The sequence below is a fragment of the Salmo salar genome, chromosome ssa12 (assembly GCF_905237065.1).
Source record: "Salmo salar chromosome ssa12, Ssal_v3.1, whole genome shotgun sequence".
Classification (NCBI taxonomy): Eukaryota; Metazoa; Chordata; class Actinopteri; order Salmoniformes; family Salmonidae; genus Salmo; species Salmo salar.
This window is the reverse complement of record NC_059453.1, coordinates 42659012-42677956: the sequence shown is the minus strand read 5'-3', so window position 1 is coordinate 42677956 and position 18945 is coordinate 42659012. Positions and strand designations below refer to the sequence as shown.

The window sequence follows — 18945 nt, the reverse complement described above, 5'->3', positions numbered from 1 at the left end:
TATAACAGCTTATAGGCCAATCGGTGCCATTCTTTTTAACCAAGTTACTCATGGCATCTAGTTTCTGTGTTCCAAATTAGAAAAAAGTTACCAATCTATGCTAAAAACAAAAACCTTAAGAATTCAGAGAATAACAATATGTTTCACAGCTTTGTTCTGAACCCCTAATAAAGCATTTCTCATTGAACATTCCTAAATAGAGCTTGATAAGTCAAATAGCAGCCCTAACTAGTGTTCACTTACTTGCTGTCAAAATAGCATTCCATCTGTTCTTTATGCATGTCAACCTGTTCCCCAGCCAATCCAGTTCAGGCAAGGGGAGTTTGCACATGGTCTTGTTCAGGTGAAAAAGCCAGAACTTCCATCTTGATATTAAACAGACACAGCCAAGACACTTGGATATTTCTCAACCAAGATTATTAACGACTTGCGTAAACATAAAACATCTTTACCTGGTTGTAACAGAGACCAGTTGGTTGTAATCTGGTTATATAATATCCCAGAAAAATGGTTTACAACCAGAGAATTATGACATTAAGACGTTCTGTGCCACATTTTGCCGGCTTGGAATACTACTGACCTGTTAACTTGAATTAACCCAGTGGTAAGCTCACAGACCAGAAACGTTCATTATTTTCTTTAATGTAACCCTGCCAGGTTCTGCAGTTCTGCATAGATTTTGGAAAGGATATGTGCACCTGCAGTGAAAGCATAAGTCCAAGTCACAAGTTAACATAGTTTATTTACATCTGTAAAGATCTCTTGCAGCCTCTAAAATGCAAGCAGAAGAATATGCACTCATTAAAAATAACAGTTGGATCTATTTACGATCAGCACATAAATAAGACAACAGAAACATTGTGAAAACACAAAAGACTGAGGAAGGAAGAACAGGGGTAGGATGGAGACTGGACAAGGAGTGATTCGAGAGTTCTGTAGCATACAGTATAAAAGAGTAATTCCGTTCCTTAGCTAGTAGCATTCCTCAGTTTGAAATGTTCTGTTCGTTTTGGACAGTTATAGAACAATTTTACAGGTCCTTGATTCCTGTATTAATTGACTGGTGGTGTCATTTGGAGGTGTAGTGGCTTTCTGTGAGTTCTCAGTTTGAAGGGAGCGGCTCCCCCTCTCTGCTTAACAGTGGAGCTGTGAGTCTGTCCGTCTCGTCTGTGGCCGGTGTTGCAGGTTTTGACGGCACCCTATGGTTTGAGTGTCTTCCTGTGGAGTCTGTGGTACTAAAACAGTTTCCAGTCAACAATCTTTTTTTCTCCCCGCTGACTGGACAAGAAAAGAAAAGCAGTATTAAGATGTGTCTGCGAACAGGGAGAACACCAGAGCATGCTAAAACCAAAAAAAGAAAAACCTCTTGGCTGGATTACTGTCAAACCTCACATGTGGTTTCATTTTCCCTCAATTGCTTTTAAAGCTGAATAGCTAACATGAACTATTTCCCCCTTACTTCAGAGACAAACAAAAGGAGGAAAAATTCCAGCCCACAGCCAAGCGAGAATAGAGAGATCCATTGTCATCTTTACTTTCACATTAATGTTTCCATCAAACAAGTATTTTAGTCATGTTGGACACATAAGGAATGTAAGAGTGGATTTTTTTGTGTGCATTTTCCTGGTAAGACAGCACCAGTTTATGGAACTGAACAGCAAGCATTGACCGACAGTGCAATAATCATTTAGGTATGGTCTGGGAATTTACTCTATGGGGGCATGCCCATCAGCGGCCACTCACTGCTGATTCTGGGGCCTGTAGGGTTAATAAAAACATATATATATATATATATATATATATATACACTGCTCAAAAAAATAAAGGGAACACTAAAATAACACATCCTAGATCTGAATGAATGAAATAATCTTATTAAATACTTTGTTCTTTACATAGTTGAATGTGCTGACAACAAAATCACACAAAAATAATCAATGGAAATCCAATTTAGCAACCCATGGAGGTCTGGATTTGGAGTCACACTCAAAATTAAAGTGGAAAACCACACTACAGGTTGATCCAACTTTGATGTAATGTCCTTAAAACAAGTCAAAATGGGGCTCAGTAGTGTGTGTGGCCTCCACGTGCCTGTATGACCTCCCTACAACGCCTGGTCATGCTCCTGATGAGGTGGCGGATGGTCTCCTGAGGGATCTCCTCCCAGACCTGGACTAAAGCATCCGCCAACTCCTGGACAGTCTGTGGTGCAACGTGGCGTTGGTGGATGGAGCGAGACATGATGTTCCAGATGTGCTCAATTGAATTCAGGTCTGGGGAACGGGCGGGCCAGTCCATAGCATCAATGCCTTCCGCTTGCAAGAACTGCTGACACACTCCAGCCACATGAGGTCTAGCATTGTCTTGCATTAGGAGGAACCCAGGGCCAACTGCACCAGCATATGGTCTCACAAGGGGTCTGAGGATCTCATCTCAGTACCTAATGGCAGTCAGGCTACCTATGGCGAGCACATGGAGGGCTGTGCGGCCCCCCAAAGAAATGCCACCCCACACCATGACTGACCCACCGCCAAACTGGTCATGCTGGAGGATGTTGCAGGCAGCAGAACGTTCTCCACGGCGTCTCCAGACTGTCACGTCTGTCACATGTGCTCAGTGTGAACCTGCTTTCATCTGTGAAGAGCACAGGGCGCCAGTGGCGAATTTGCCAATCTTGGTGTTCTCTGGCAAATGCCAAACGTCCTGCACGGTGTTGGGCTGTAAGCACAACCCCCACCTGTGGACGTCGGGCCCTCATACCACCCTCATGGAGTCTGTTTCTGACCGTTTGAGCAGAGACATGCAAATTTGTGGCCTGCTGGAGGTCATTTTGCAGGCCTCTGGCAGTGCTCCTCCTTGCACAAAGGCGGAGGTAGCGGTCCTGCTGCTGGGTTGTTGCCCTCCTACGGCCTCCTCCACGTCTCCTGATGTACTGGCCTGTCTCCTGGTAGCGCCTCCATGCTCTGGACACTACGCTGACAGACACAGCAAACCTTTTTGCCACAGCTCGCATTGATGTGCCATCCTGGATGAGCTGCACTACCTAAGCCACTTGTGTGGGTTGTAGACTCTGTCTCATGCTACCACTAGAGTGAAAGCACCACCAGCATTCAAAAGTGACCAAAACATCAGCCAGGAAGCATAGGAGCTGAGAAGTGGTCTGTGGTCCCCACCGGCAGAACCACTCCTTTATTGGGGGTGTCTTGCTAATTGCCTATCATTTCCACCTGTTGTCTATACCATTTGCATAACAGCATGTGAAATGTATTGTCAATCAGTGTTGCTTCCTAAGTGGACAGTTTGATTTCACAGAAGTGTGATTGACTTGGAGTTACATTCTGTTGTTTAAGTGTTCCCTTTATTTTTTTGAGCAGTATATATTGGAGTAAACGAATGGACAACAATACTTCTACAGATACAGTTAGCTCCAAAAGTATTGGGATTTTTGTTTTTTTGGGGGGGCACTTTGGATTTGAAATGCTACAATAACTATAAGGTTAAAGGAGACTATCAGCTTTAATTTTAGGGTAATTTCATCCATATCGGGTGAACCATTTTGAAATATATAGCACTTTGTGTACCTAGTCCTCACATTTTAAGGGACCATGGGACAAATTAAATGATTTGTATTAAAGTAGTAAAAGTTAAGTATTTGGTCCCATAGTCAAAGCACACCAAAACTACATCAAACTTGTGACTACTAATTTGTTGGATGCATTTCCTGTTTGTGGTTGTGTTTCAGATTATTTTCAACCCAATAGGAATGAATGCTAAATAATGGATTGTGTCAGCTTGGAGTCTTATTTTATTGTAGAATAGAATATTTATGATTTTAATGGGTGGTAGTCAGACTAACTATTACATTTCTTCTTTAAGTAATTCTCTTCCAATGTTGAGGCACAGAGGCGATGCGTTATAATTTTGTATTGAGCATACACCACCATACACTGTGTATGAATGTGTGTATATAAAGTACCAGTCAAAAGTTTAGACACACCTACTCATTCCAGGGTTTTTCTTTATTTTTACTATTTTCTACATTTAGCAATAATAGTGAAGACTTCAAAACCTTGAAATAACACATATGGAATCATGTAATAAACAGTTAATGTAGTTAAACGAATCAAAATAGATTTTAGATCCTTCGAAGTAGTCACCCTTTGCCTTGATGACATCTTTGCACACTCATGGCATTCTCTCAACCAGCTTCACCTGGAATGCTTTTCCAACAGTCTTGAAGGAGTTCCCACATATGCTAAGCACTTGTTGGCTGTTTTTCCTTCACTCTGCGGTCCAACTCATCCCAAACCATCTCAATTGGGTTGAGGTCAGGTGATTGTGGAGGCCAGGTCATCTGATGCAGCACTCCATCACTCTCCTTCTTGGTAAAATAGCCCTTACACAGCCTGGAGGTTAATGAAGCTGCCAGTTGAGGACTTGTGAGGTGTCTGTTCTCAAACTAGACAGTCTAACGTACTTGTCCTCTTGCTCAGTTGTGAAACTAGAGATTCTGGGTTCGAGTCCAGGCTCTGTCGCAGCCGGCCGGGACCGCGAGGCCAAAGGGGCGGCACACAATTGGCCCAGCGTCGTCCGGGTTAGGGAGGGTTTGGCTGCCAGGGATATCCTTGTCTCATCGCGCAATAGTGACTTCTGTGGCGGACCGGGCGCAGTGCACGCTGACACGGTCGCCAGGTGTACGGTGTTTCCTCTGACACATTGGTGCGGCTGGCTTCCGGGTTGGATGGGCATTGTGTCAAGAAGCAGCGCGGCTTGGTTGGGTTGTGTTTCGGAGGACGCATGGCTCTCTCCTGAGTCCGTACGGAAGTTGCTGCGATGAGACAAGACTGTAACTACTACCAATTGGATACCACGAAATTGGGGAGAAAAAAAAGGGTATAAAAATACATTTAAAATAACTTGTTTTTCAACCACTACACAAATTTCTTGTTAACAAACTATAGTTTTGGCAAGTCTGTTAGGACATCTACTTTGTGCATGACACAAGTATTTTTAAAACAATTGTTTACAGACAGATTATTTCACTTATAATTCACTGTATCACAATTCCAGTTCGTCAGAAGTTTACAAAAACTAAGTTGACTGTGCCTTTAAACAGCTTGGAAAATTCCAGAAAATGATGTCATGGCTTTAGAAGCCTCTGATATGCTAATTGACATAACTTGAGTCAATTGGAGGTGTACCTGTGGATGTATTTCAAGGCATACCTTCAAACTTAATGCCTCTTTGCTTGACATCATGGGAAAATCAAAAGAAATCAGCCAAGACCTCAGAAAAAAAGGTTCATCCTTGGGAGCAATTTCCAAACGCCTGAAGGTACCACGTTCATCTGTACAAACAATAGTACGCAAGTATAAACACCATCGGACCACGTAGCCATCATACCGCTCAGGAAGGAGATGCGTTCTGTCTCCTAGAGATGAATGTACTTTGGTGCAAAAAGTGCAAATCAATCCCAGAACAACAGCAAAGGACCTTGTGAAGATGCTGAAGGAAACAGGTTCAAAAGTATCTATATCCACAGTAAAATGAGTCCTATATCGACATAACCTGAAAGGCTGCTTAGCAAGGAAGAAGCCACTGCTGAAAAAAACGCCATAAAAAAGCCAGACTACGGTTTGCAACTGCACATGGGGACAAAGATTGTACTTTTTGGAGAAATGTCCTCTGGTCTGATAAAATAAAAATAGAACTGTTTGGCTATAATGACCATCGTTATGTTTGGAGGAAAAAGGGAGATGCTTGCAAGCCGAAGAACACCATCCCAACCGTGAAGCACGGGGGTGGCAGCATCATGTTGTGTGGGTGCTTTGCTGCAGGAGGGACTGGTGCACTTCACAATATATATGGCATCATGTGGTAGGAAAATTATGTGGATATATTGAAGTCAGTAAGTTAAAGCTTGGTCGCAAATGGGTCTTCCAAATGGACAATGACCCCAGGCATACTTCCAAAGTTGTGGCAAAATGGCTTAAGGACAACAAAGTAAAGGTATTGGAGTGGCCATCACAATGCCCTGACCTGAATCTTATAGAAAATGTGTGGGCAGAACTAAAAAAGCTTGTGTGAGCAAGGAGCCCTACCAACCTGAATCAGTTACACAAGCTCTGTCAGGAGGAATGGGCCAAAATTCACCCAACTTATTGTGGGAAGCTTGTGGAAGGCTACTCGAAACATTTGACCAAAGTTAAACAATTTAAAAGGCAGTGCTCCCAAACACTAATGTATGTAAACTTCTGACCCACTGGGAATGTGATGAAAGAAAGAAATGCCGAAATAAAAAATGCTCTCTACTATTATTCTAACATTTCACATTGTTAAAATAAAGTGGTGATCCTAACTGACCTAAGACAGGGCATTTTTACTAGGATTAAATGCCAGGAATTGTAAAACTTAGTTGTATTTTGCTAACGTGTATGTAAACTTCCGACTTCAACTGTTTGTAGTAATCAGCCGTTTCCAGCAGCAATAGTCATTAACAATATTAACAATGTCTACACTGTATTTCTGATCAATTTGATGTTATTTGAATGGACAAAAAAGGTGCTTTTCTTTCAAAGACAAGGACATTTCTAAGTGACCCCAAACTTTTGAACGGTAGTGTATATGTACTGTGTACGCTGGGAGTCGGGAAGCAAGTACAGGGAGTGCAAATTTAATAGTAAATAGAACATTGTACAAAACACAAAAAGCGTACAGACATGAAACGGAGTCAATAACGCCTGAGGAAAGAACCAAGATATCGGGGAGGTAATATTGAAGGTGATGGAGTTCAGGTGAGTGTCATGAGGCGCAGGTGCGCGTAATGGTGGCAGGTGTGCATAATGATGAGACAACTGGCGACGTCATTACAAGGGGGGATGGGGAGTAAAATTGACAGAATAAAAAAAATGATACTTTATTAACATAAGTATTCAGACCCTTTGCTACAAGACTCGAAATTGAGCTCAGGTGCATCCTGTTTCCGTTGATCATCCTTGAGACATTTTTACAACTTGATTGGAGCCCACCTGTGGTAAATTCAATTGATTGGACATGATTTGGAAAGGAACACACCTGTCTACATAAGGTCCCACAGTTGACAGTGCATGTCAGTGCAAAAAAAACAAGCCATGAGGTCGAAGGAATTGTTTGTAGAGCTCCGTGACAGGATTGTGTTGAGGCACCAATCTGGCGAAGGGTACCAAACATTTCTGCAGCATTGCAGGTCCCAAAGAACACAGTGGATTACATCATTCTTTAAAAAGAATATATAAAAAACAAATGTTATCCCTTTTTCTTCCTTATTTTGTGGTATCCAATTGGTAGTTAGAGTGTGGTCTCATCGCTGCAACTCCCGTACGGACTCGGGAGAGGCAAAGGTCGTGATCTTGGCGTCCTCCGAAACATGACCCAACCAAGCCGCACTGCTTCTTGACACAATGCCTGCTTAACCCAGAAGCCAGCCACACCAATGTGTTGGAGGAAACACCGTACACCTGGCGACCTTGTCAGCGTACGTGCGCCTGGCCCGCCACAGCAGTCACTAGAGCACGATGGGACAAGGACATTCCTGCCAGCCAAACACTCACCTAACCCGGACGACGCTGGGCCAATTGTGTGCTGTCCCATGGGTTTCCCAGTTGTGGTCGGCTGCGACAGAGCTTGGACTCGAACCAGGATCTCTAGTGGCACAGCTAGCAACTGCGATGCAGTGCTTTAGACCACTGCGCCACTTGTGAGGCCCCTCCATCATTCTTAACCTGTTTACACGTGAATTCCAAATATTTCTAATGGTCGCCCCAGCGTGAGTTTTATGCAAGTGATGTCAGAATGCAATAACTGTTCCGAAATGTGATTGTTATGCAACAGGACAGTTAACACTCGCTGCCTGCTAATTATCTATAGCCTATGACTCAACTTGTCAATTTAAAATTATTTTCAACAAGTTTCATTTTCAGTTTGAATTTAGGTGTGTTCCGCCTCATTAATTCACATAGAAGTAGCCCATTTCAGTGTTGCGTACAATTTATGTTTGAGGCTTTACTGAGCCGGACAAACTTCTCTCTTCGAGGAGAGCCAAAGCACTAAACCAATGTTTCCGCAGATCAAGTATGCAGACATTTGCGCAGTCTTGCACGAATTGGCACTTTTTCTAACTGGTGCTCGCATTGCCTGCCTTGTTGTTTTCCTTACAAATAATAACTTTGGGCATGTGTGCGTTCCTATCAAAGTACCTTATTCTCTGTATATCGTGTTGTCGTTTCTACTATAGCACACTGTCTGCCTTATAATGTATTTACAGTTTTATTCACATGTTTTCAAGTACTGGTGACGAGCTCAGCGTTCCTGGTCTCCGGTGCGTCGCTTCGGCCCAGGTTATCCTGCACCAGCTCTACGCACGGTACCCCCAGTTCGCCAGCACAAACCTGTGCGACCTGTTCCAACGCCCCGCGCTTGCCGGGCTACGGGGGGTATCCAGCCAGGACGGGTTGTGCCAGTCATAAGCTCCAGACCTCCAGTGCGCCTCCAAGGCCCAGTGTATCCTGCGCCAGTTCTACGCACTGTGTCGCTAGTGCGCCTGCACAGCCCAATTCGTCCTGTGACCGTGCCCTGCACTTGCCGGGCTAAAGTAAGCATACAGCCAGGACGGGTGGTGCCAGCCCTAAGCTCCAAACCTCCAGTGCGCCTCCACGGCCCAGTATACCCTGTGCCTGCTCTGCGCACCCAGTCTCCAGTGCATCTCCCCAGTCCGGTGAGACCTGTTCCGGCTCCACGTAAAGAAGCCTCCAGTGATGATCCATGGCACGAAGCCTCCAGTGATGATCCATGGCCCGGAGCCTGTAGGGATGATCCATGGCACGAAGCCTCCAGTGATAATCCATGGCAAGAAGCCTGTAGGGATGATCCATGGCCCGGAGCCTGTAGGGATGATCCATGGCACGGAGCCTGCAGCAACGGTCCACAGTCCGGAACCTCCTGAGATGGCCTACAGTCCGGAACCTCCTGAGAATGCCTACAGTCCAGAGTCTCCAGCAACGTTCCCCAGTCCGAAGCCTCCAGCGACGTTCCCCAGTCCGAAGTCTCCAGCGACGTTCCCCAGTCCGGAGTCTCCAGCGGCGGTCCGCAGTCCGGAGTCTCCAGCGGCGGTCCGCAGTCCGGAGTCTTCAGGGGCGTTCCCCAGTCCGGAGCCTCCAGCGACGTTCCCCAGTCCGGAGCCTCCAGCGACGTTCCCCAGTCCGGAGCCTCCAGCGACGTTCCCCAGTCCGGAGCCTCCAGCGACGTTCCCCAGTCCGGAGCCTCCAGCGACGTTCCCCAGTCCGGAGCCTCCAGCGACGTTCCCCAGTCCGGAGCCTCCAGCGACGTTCCCCAGTCCGGAGTCTCCAGCGGCAGTCCGCAGTCCGGAGTCTCCAGCGGCGGTCCGCAGTCCGGAGTCTTCAGCGGCGGTCCGCAGTCTAGAGTCTCCAGCGGTGGTCGGCAGTCCAGAACCTCCAGCGGGGGTTTCCAGTTCTGAGCCTTCGGCGATGATCCATGGTCTGGTTCCTCCGGAGACACAAAAGCGGAGGGATCAGCGGGCGGAGTGGGGGCTACGCCCCGAACCAGAGCCGCCACCAAGAGTAGATGCCCACCCGGACCCTCCCCTATAGGTTCAGGTTGGCGGCCGGGAGTCCGCACCTTTGGGGGGGTACTGTCACGCCCTGACCTTAGATTGACGTTTATTTTCTCTTTTTTTAGGGTTAGGTCAGGGTGTGATGTGGGGTGGGCATTCTATGCCATTCTATGTTTTCTATTTCTTTGTGTTTAGCCGAGTATGGTTCCTAATCAGAGGCAGCTGTCTATCGTCGTCTCTGATTAGGAATCATACTTAGGCAGCCCTTTTTCCCTCCTTCTGTGTGGGATCTTGTTTTTGTACAGCTCAGTAAGCCTGCAGAACGTGACGTTCATTTTTCCTTGGTTTGTTATTTTGTTTGAGTGTTCAGAGTTACAATAAATATAAATATGAGCACTTTCCACGCTGCACCTTGGTCTACTCATTTTGACGATCGTCACAGAGAAGTAACCATTATTTATTATTTTACATAAAGGAGTGTTTACACAACTTTTACCAATCTTATGAGAGATTCTCCTAAATTGAAAAAATCCTGGCTTTAATAAACAGATTCTAGATGTACTGTATCAAATGCTGTCACAAAGCTACAAAGATTATACCCGTTTTCCCTGCATTCTCAAAGTTTTCCATTATTTCTAGTAATAATAGAAATAATAATAATAAATTACAATTCTATAGTGCTTTTCATAGAATATCTTCCTTTTAAGAATCCCGTCTGATCGTGAAAAATCCAGCTAGGCTCCATTCATACAGTACATTAGTTTTGAATAAGAACTGTAGCATTCACCTGTGCAACACATTGAGGCATTAATATTTGCAGGTTTTAAACAATATTATTAGCCTTTCCTGTATGCGTATAGATGGAACAAAGTAGGCTTTGGGAAACGCCCACTCCAAGAGAATTCAAACACGGGCCTTGAGGTCCGCAATACTAGTGTTCCCCCTACCATTATGTAGGTAGAGCAGGCCTGCCATGCTCTGTTGCCCTCTGCCTCAAAGAGTTTGGTTTCTATTGATTTCAGTCCATTCACTCAGTCCCTGATTAGAGGGTAAGGATGAAAAATCAGCAGTGCTGTGGCTCACATACACTCTTAGAAAAAAAGGTGCAATCCAGAACATAAAAGGGTTCTTCGGGTGTCCCCCAAAAGATAACCCTTTTTGGTTCCAGGTAAAATCCTTTTGGGTTCTATGTAGAACCCTTTTTGGTTCCAGGTAAAATCCTTTTGGGTTCTATGTAGAACCCTTTTTAAGGAGGCTTCCACCTGGAACCCAAAAGGGTTATCCTATGGGGACAGTCGAAGCACCCTTTTGGTGAGGTGATATACACTCAGTGGCCAGTTTTTTTAGGTACACAACCCCATTCAAAATGGTTATCTTCTACAGACAGTGCATCACGTGGCTGTGGCTTGCAGACAGGCATCTAGGCATTCAGTTACTGTTCAACTGAACGTTAGAATGGGCAAAACAAGTGACCTAAGCGACTTTGAGAGTGGTATGATCATCGGTATCAAATACAACAGGTGTAAACCTTACCAGTTCAATAGCCGATTCCAGTATCTCAGAAATGGCCGGCTACCTGGGCTTTCCACCGCACGATAATGTCTAGGGTTTACCGAGAATGGTGTGACAAACAGCAGCAGTCCTGTTGTAGCTCGTTGATGAGAGGTCGATGGAGAATAGCAAGAATCATGCAAGCTAACAGTAGGGCCACAAACAAGGCATAATGGCGCATTACAACGGTGGTGTGCATAATGGCATATCGGAAAGCACAACTCTTCATTCCTTCTCACGGATGGGCTATTGCAGCAGACGACCACACCGAGTTTCCACTCCTATCAGCTAAAAACAAGAAGAAGCGGCTCCAGTGGGCACGTGATCACGAACACTGGACAATTCAGGAGTGGAAAAACATTGCCTGGTTCGACGAATCACGGTTCCTGTTGCGTTATGCTGACGGCAGAGTCAGGCCCTATCCTTCCTGGTGTCAATGGTACCGGCTGGTAGGGGTACTGTTTTCCTGGCACAAGTTGTATCCCTTGATACCAATTAAGCAATGTGCCCATGCCCCAAATAATTCAGACTGTTCTGGAGGCAAAGTGGGATCCGACCCAGGACTAGATGGGTTCACTGTCCGCTGAGTGTATGTTCTCATTTTATTTCAATGCAGGCTCAGATGTGAATATCTGCAGCCTACTGTATGAAAACGACCTTCCTCACGAGCACGATTCAGTCGTCAATGCAAACCCTCTCTGTGAGCGTCAACTTATAAATAAATAAACACGTGTCCGTCGGAGGCAGCGTGACGAACCGGGGAAATTGGTGTCTGGCGCTGTGTTCATTTGGCTTGGGTCTCCTGGGGTTCACTCTGTGTTTGCTCAGAGGAGAAATGGGGAAATGTGATCACAGTGGAATCAGAAACAGATTCCTGACACTATGGCATGTTTGTCTTCTGAAAGCCTTGCAATATCACAGTGGCTGAGGAGGTCTAAATGCGAGAGAAGTTGAGCCATTTAACCTTGAACACCAGATTAGAGAAAACAATCGGGATAATTTCCCACATTTTGATAACTTTTACCAACTGTTTCAAGTTCAATGTGAGTAATTTCCCACTAGATATCTGTAACTGACATTTTAGATTAGAGCCAAGTAAAACAGATTTGTTGTTAACATTTACTACAGTAAATGGGTGATTTGGTCAATTTAATCTGTGATGGTCCTGTTGCATAACAGGTTTTCAAGTGAGTAATGTACGTATCCGTACATTATCTACAGAATTCTCAGAGAAACAAAACTGGTTGAAATCTGCACAGTCTATATTTCACTGAATATTGTGCTACAATATAAATGTTTTGGTACTCACAGTTGCTCTTGGAAATATACCAAGAAAAAGGCTTTCGGATGGACATCCAAGTCAAGTCCTTGTATCTACTCAACATATTTTTGGGGGGTCGATAAATAAGTGGTGGCTGGTTTTCTGCATATTTTAAGTATTATTGCTCACCCACCTTTTCAAAGAAGACCTCAATTGTTTACTCGATGTACTTAGCTAGCAAGCTACCCAGACGTTATCCATGTGAGTGCTCTAGCATTTATTAATGTTCCTACATTCAAGTCAATATCGCAATTTACCATCATTTATATAGTCATTGACTAGCTGCCATGCTGTTTGGACCAGGCTGTCTTTCAAAAACACAGCTGTGAATGTGCATCAGAGTAGTTCTGTTCTGACATATTGTCTCATTCAAATGCCCGGTGGCCATGCACATTTCAAGTAATTAGTGACAATCAAAAGTTTCTTTGCTTCACTTGAGTATTTCGACATTCAGAACAACTTGCCTTTTATTGCAGGATGGAGTCCATTTCTGATAGGTGGTTGTTTTCCTGGGAAATGGCGTGAGGAGAAATGTAAGTGGCTACTGAGGGAATTGAATGTAATATCATGCAATAGAACTTATAGTTGAGCAAACATTCGTTCAGACAGCGTGTGATGCCCGTACAATACTGTGCTAAAGCCAAAACACACACAAATGTCATATGTGACCTCAAATACCTTCACACCTCCGCCCACATCCATACTGCCTTCACGCACAGCCACACAAACGTACATACGCACGGCCACACAAACACACTAACCCCCACCCTTGCAAATATGCTTGCACATGCACACACACCCCACATCAATACAGGCTTCAAGCACACATGCTCGCAAGCACAAACACACACAATCTGACCATGTCGTCATCTTCACACTCATTCTGTGTGCCGTCCTCCTCCCCATCCTCCACATCACTGTTATGGGGCTCGTCTACCAGCTCCTCTGTGTCTGAGCATGACTCGTCCTGAAACATCTCACTCTTGTTGTCCTCTGACTTCCGTAGCTCTACACACACACACACACACACACACACACACACACACACACACACACACAGGGCTCTACATTTACATTGTTTTACTTTAAAAGGTTAAGAGCACAACAACATCTTGAAGCACAAGAAAATATATTTTTTTAATCGATTGAGATATAGCCTATATGAATTCCAGCTACTTCTGAAGTACATGTTGTGCCCTATAAACTAATATGTAAACATGTAAATACATTTGTTTATTATAAAAAGCTAAAATGTTGATACAAATCCACATTTATGGAATATTACATTTCTACATTATATAAAAGTAACATTTTCCTTTCGAGATGCATTACATAGAAAATTGTACACTGTCTCTTTAAGTGTCACGTTTGTGATGAAGACATGCTAGAGATGTGTCATTCATTCATTGCTATGATTATTGCTCTCCTGAAGAAACTATCCCTTTTACTTTCTGTGTCCCCAAATGTTTGAATATACTGGTAAAGTTAGCCGGTTCTTTGCTTGCTAGCTAATGAGGAAACAAACATGACTGAATAGATTTTTTTCTGTTGCACTGGTGCTGCTGGTCCGTTCACAATTCACCTGTGGGAACATGGCGGCTCTTAACAACAGAAAACAGAGAGAGCTGGCCATTACTATAAGAGATTGTTCGTGAAAAGATTACCTCTATCCTCAACTTGAAATTTTGTTTTATTTATTTTTATTTCACCTTTATTTAACCAGGTAGGCAAGTTGAGAACAAGTTCTCATTTACAATTGCGACCTGGCCAAGATAAAGCAAAGCAGTTCGACAACATACAAAAACACAGAGTTACACATGGAGTAAAACAACATACAATCAATGATGCAGTAGAAAAAAAAAGAAAAAAAAATATATATAAATAAAAATAAGACTATATACAATGTGAGCAAATGATGTGAGATAAGGGAGGTAAAGGCAAAAAAATGCCATGATGGCAAAGTAAATAAAGTATAGCAAGAAAAACACTGGAATGGTAGATTTGTAGTTTGAAGAAAGTTCAGAGATAAAATATAAATAATATGGTGCAAAGGAGCAAAATAAATAAAATAAATAAATACAGTAGGGGAAGAGGTAGTAGTTTGGGCTAAATTATAGATGGGCTATGTACAGGTGCAGTGATCTGTGAGCTGCTCTGACAGCTGGTGCTTAAAGCTAGTGAGGGAGATAAGTGTTTCCAGTTTCAGAGATTTTTGTAGTTCGTTCCAGTCATTGGCAGCAGAGAACTGGAAGGAGAGACGACCAAAGGAGGAGTTGGCTTTAGGGGTGACCAGAGAGATATACCTGCTGGAGCGCGTGCTACAGGTGGGTGCTGCTATGGTGACCAGTGAGCGGAGATAAGGGGGGACTTTACCTAGCAGGGTCTTGTAGATGACCTGGAGCCAATGTGTTTGGCGACGATTATGAAGCGAAGGCCAGCCAACGAGAGCGTACAGGTCGCAGTGGTGGGTAGTATATGGGGTTTTGGTGACAAAACGGATGGCACTGTGATAGACTGCATCCAGCTTGTTGAGTAGGGTATTGGAAGCTATTTTGTAAATGACATCGCCGAAGTCGAGGATTGGTAGGATGGTCAGTTTTACGAGGGTATGTTTGGCAGCATGAGTGAAGGATGCTTTGTTGCGAAATAGGAAGCCAATTCGAGATTTCACTTTGGATTGGAGATGATTGATGTGAGTCTGGAAGGAGAGTTTACAGTCTAACCAGACACCTAGGTATTTGTAGTTGTCCACAAATTCTAAGTTAGAACCGTCCAGAGAAGTGATGCTGGACAGGCGGGCAGGTGCAGGCAGCGATCGGTTGAAGAGCATGCATTTAGTTTTACTTGTGTTTAGGAGCAGTTGGAGACCACGGAAGGAGAGTTGAATGGCATTGAAGCTCGTCTGGAGGGTTGTTAACACAGTGTCCAAAGAAGGGCCAGAAGTGTACAGAATGGTGTCGTCTGCGTAGAGGTGGATCAGAGATTCACCAGCAGCAAGAGCGACATCATTTATGTATACAGAGAAAAGAGTTGGCCCAAGAATTGAACCCTGTGGTACCCCCATAGAGACTGCCAGAGGTCCAGACAGTAGGCCCTCCGATTTGACACACTGAACTCTGTCAGAGAAGTAGTTGGTGAACCAGGCGACGCAATCGTTTGAGAAACCAAGGCTACTGAGTCTGCCGATGAGGATGTGGTGATTAACAGAGTCAAAAGCTTTGGCCAGGTCAATGAATACGGCAGCACAGTATTGTTTCTTATCGATGGCGGTTACGATGTCGTTTAGGACCTTGAGCGTGGCTGAGGTGCACCCATGACCAGCTCTGAAACCAGATTGCATAGCGGAGAGGGTGCGGTGGGATTCGAAATGGTCGGTAATCTGTTTGTTGACTTGGCTTTCGAAGACCTTAGAAAGGCAGGGTAGGATGGATATAGGTCTGTAGCAATTTGGGTCAAGAGTGTCACTTCCTTTGAAGAGGGGGATGACAGCAGCTGCTTTCCAATCTATGGGAATCTCAGACGACACGAAAGAGAGGTTGAACAGGCTAGTAATAGGGGTTGCAATAATTTCGGCAGATAATTTTAGAAAGAAAGGGTCCAGATTGTCAAGCCCAGCTGATTTGTAGGGGTCTAGATTTTGCAGCTCTTTCAGAACATCAGCTGAATGGATTTGGGAGAAGGAGAAATGGGGGAGGCTTGGGCGAGTAGCTGTGGGGGGTGCAGTGCTGTTGAATGCAGTAGGGGTAGTTAGGTGGAAATTAAAACTGGTAAATTAATCACTCGCATTGCTCACTTCTAAAGTGTATGCCTATTCAACTAAAGTGGAAAGTCTGGAGAATGTGGCCAATGCGACAGAGGTGTGACTCCATTTCCCAAGATGGCGCCGACAGAGAACGGCGTCATTATGAGTTCCAACCCAACTTGCTATATAGTGACTTTTATCGTGTTTATCTTTACTTTTTTTTTGTTCAGAAAGTTCATACTATTATCACAAATGACGACCAAGCAGTTCTGGATATCAGACAGTTTTCTAACCTCGATTTTGACTTCAAATACGACTCCGCTGTTCCACTGTTCATACCGGACCCTGCGTAGATGCGGGAGACGAGATGGAGTCCTGGTGAAATTGAGGCGAAGAGAAAACCGAACGGCGCTCACCTCCGTTTTATTGGCAAATGTCCAGTCACTCAAGAATATGATGGATGAGTTTCGTTTGAGAGTCTCCCATCAGAGACTTGAAAAGCTGCAATATTATGTCTTACTCAGATGTGACTGAATGATGACGCTATGCACTTAGTACTCAGTTTATTCTCCATGCAGCGGCAGGATCGAACGGCGGCTTCTGGGAATTCAAAAGGAGGTGGAGTGTTTGTTTCATATATAACAGCTGCTTCAAGTGTGAAGGAAATCTTGAGCTTTTGCTCACCTGATATAGAATACCTCATGGTAAACTGCAAACCCTTTTATCTACCAAGAGTTCTCATACATAATTATCATGGCTGTCTACGTCCCTCCACAAGTCAATACAACTCTGGCACTCAACGAACTGTATGGGCCCATAAATAAAAAACAAGAAACCACTCTCCCAGAAGCAGCGTTGCTGGTGGGAGGTCGCTTTAATGCGGATAGACTTAAAACTGTCCTACCTCTACCAACACGTCTCCTAATCTAAAACTCTTGACCACTTTTATTCTACCCCACAGAAACGCATACAAGGCCTTCTCTTGTCCTCTCTTTGGCCATGACTCCATTCTCCAGCTTCCTGTTTACAAAGAAAAGCTCAAACAGGAAGCACCAGTGATGCGCTCAACACGGAAGTGGTCAAACGAAGCAGTCACGAGTCTACAAGACTGTTCTGCTAATACAAACTGGGATATGTTCCGGGATTCATCCGATAGCATTGAGGCGTTTACTACAACAGTTACGGACTTCATCAATAAGTGCATAGACCATGTCATCTCCACAGCGACTAAGAACATATCCAATCCAAAAAACATGGATTCCAGGCAATATTTATCCGCGCTGCGTTAAAGGCTAGAGTTACCACTTACAAGGAAAGGGAAATGGACATAGACGCATACAAGAAAGCCCACTACGACCTCCGAGACATTAAACATGCAAAATGACAATATAGGAGGAAGGTGTAATCCTATTACACCGGCTCCGATGCTCGTCATATGTGACAGAGCTTGCAGACAATAATGGATTACAAAGGGAAATGAGATAAATGCCTTTTATTCTCGCTTTGAAGAATATAACACTGTGCCTTGCGTGAAAGCCCATGTTTTTCCGGATGACTGTGTGATCTCACTCTCCGTGGCCAATGTGAGCAAAAAAAGTTAGATGAACTCGTGGATACAATTTGTATGTCTCTGTGTCCAATATGAAGGAAGTTAGGGGTAGTTTTGCGAGCCAATACTAACTAGCGTTAGCGGAATGATTTAAAGTCTATGGGTAGCATCAGATACCCATAGACTTCCAGTCACTAACAGTAGTTAGCAATGTCGCTAGCACTAGTTAGCAACTTCCTTCAAATTGCACTCAGACATTAAAATGGTATCCACGAGTTCATTTTACTCTGGAGAAGCAGATAAAGGGCCTCATTGTTACAGGGATACTTAAGGATTTTGGCAATCACAAGGCCATGTGGCCAGATGGAAAACCACTTAAAAAAAAGTCTAAATCCATGTAATATAGCCAACACCTTCACAATAAATCCATTATTTATTTTAGACAGATCTAAAGAAGAATGATATGAAGAAAATGTAGAATAGCATACTCTGAGTTGTCTGTATGTTAGGTCCTGATCTAGCTATGCCAAATGGCTGTGGGCTGCTACACTAGTTCATTTAGCAGACAAGATTTTCTTAGAATTCTGTGGCATTATTTTATAATATGAAGAATACAATTGAACAAATACAAAGAATAAAATATAAATATTTTCTCAAAACAATTTGAGGGAGTGTGCACATGCGGCTACTTATTCTGTGTTGAGTGGTTAACAAAGAAATAGGTACTCCTATATGCTTAATTTTGTGTTATTAATGGAACATTGGGCTATATGTTTTGATTTTATTACATTGTAAGGCTGCATGATGCGACTCCATGATGATTTTGAAAAAAGTCGCATGAAAGGCATGAGCTCTGCTTTGATTTTTTTTTTTTACGCAGGCTGTACACACTTCATTAGTCTCTCATTCACAATTTGACAAGCATTTGATAATGCCTCAAATTTCATGGCAGCATCCCCTTTGTGGCCGTAATGCACCCTAATAAAGCCTTTTTGTACTTGGCCCAAAATGCTGCCCTGTGCCCTTCTCCCTGAGTGCTGTGCACTCCTAAGCACCTCTCACTCACATGGCTCTCCATCACGTGATTGGGTCTTTCTCACAGGTTACAAGTGAAGACAGACACATTGGGGACGCAAACTGTGCGCTTCCTTATCCAATTTCTTGGTATATGAAGA

The 18945-nt window shown here is 44.0% G+C and overlaps 1 protein-coding gene across 2 annotated transcripts in view; it reads right to left on the bottom strand.

Annotated features, from left to right (window-relative positions):
* Positions 1-722: 722 nt before the first annotated feature.
* raly (RALY heterogeneous nuclear ribonucleoprotein) overlaps positions 723-18945 on the bottom strand; it is a 188799-nt gene continuing 170576 nt past the window's right edge. For both annotated transcript variants that reach the window (XM_045691386.1, XM_045691387.1), the window contains 3 exons: positions 13339-13487; positions 12944-12988; positions 723-1278 (listed from right to left, as the gene is read on the bottom strand). In XM_045691386.1, coding sequence (XP_045547342.1) covers positions 12947-12988; positions 13339-13487 — 191 coding nt within the window. In that variant the 3' untranslated portion in view covers positions 723-1278; positions 12944-12946. The remainder of the gene's footprint in view (positions 1279-12943; positions 12989-13338; positions 13488-18945) is intronic.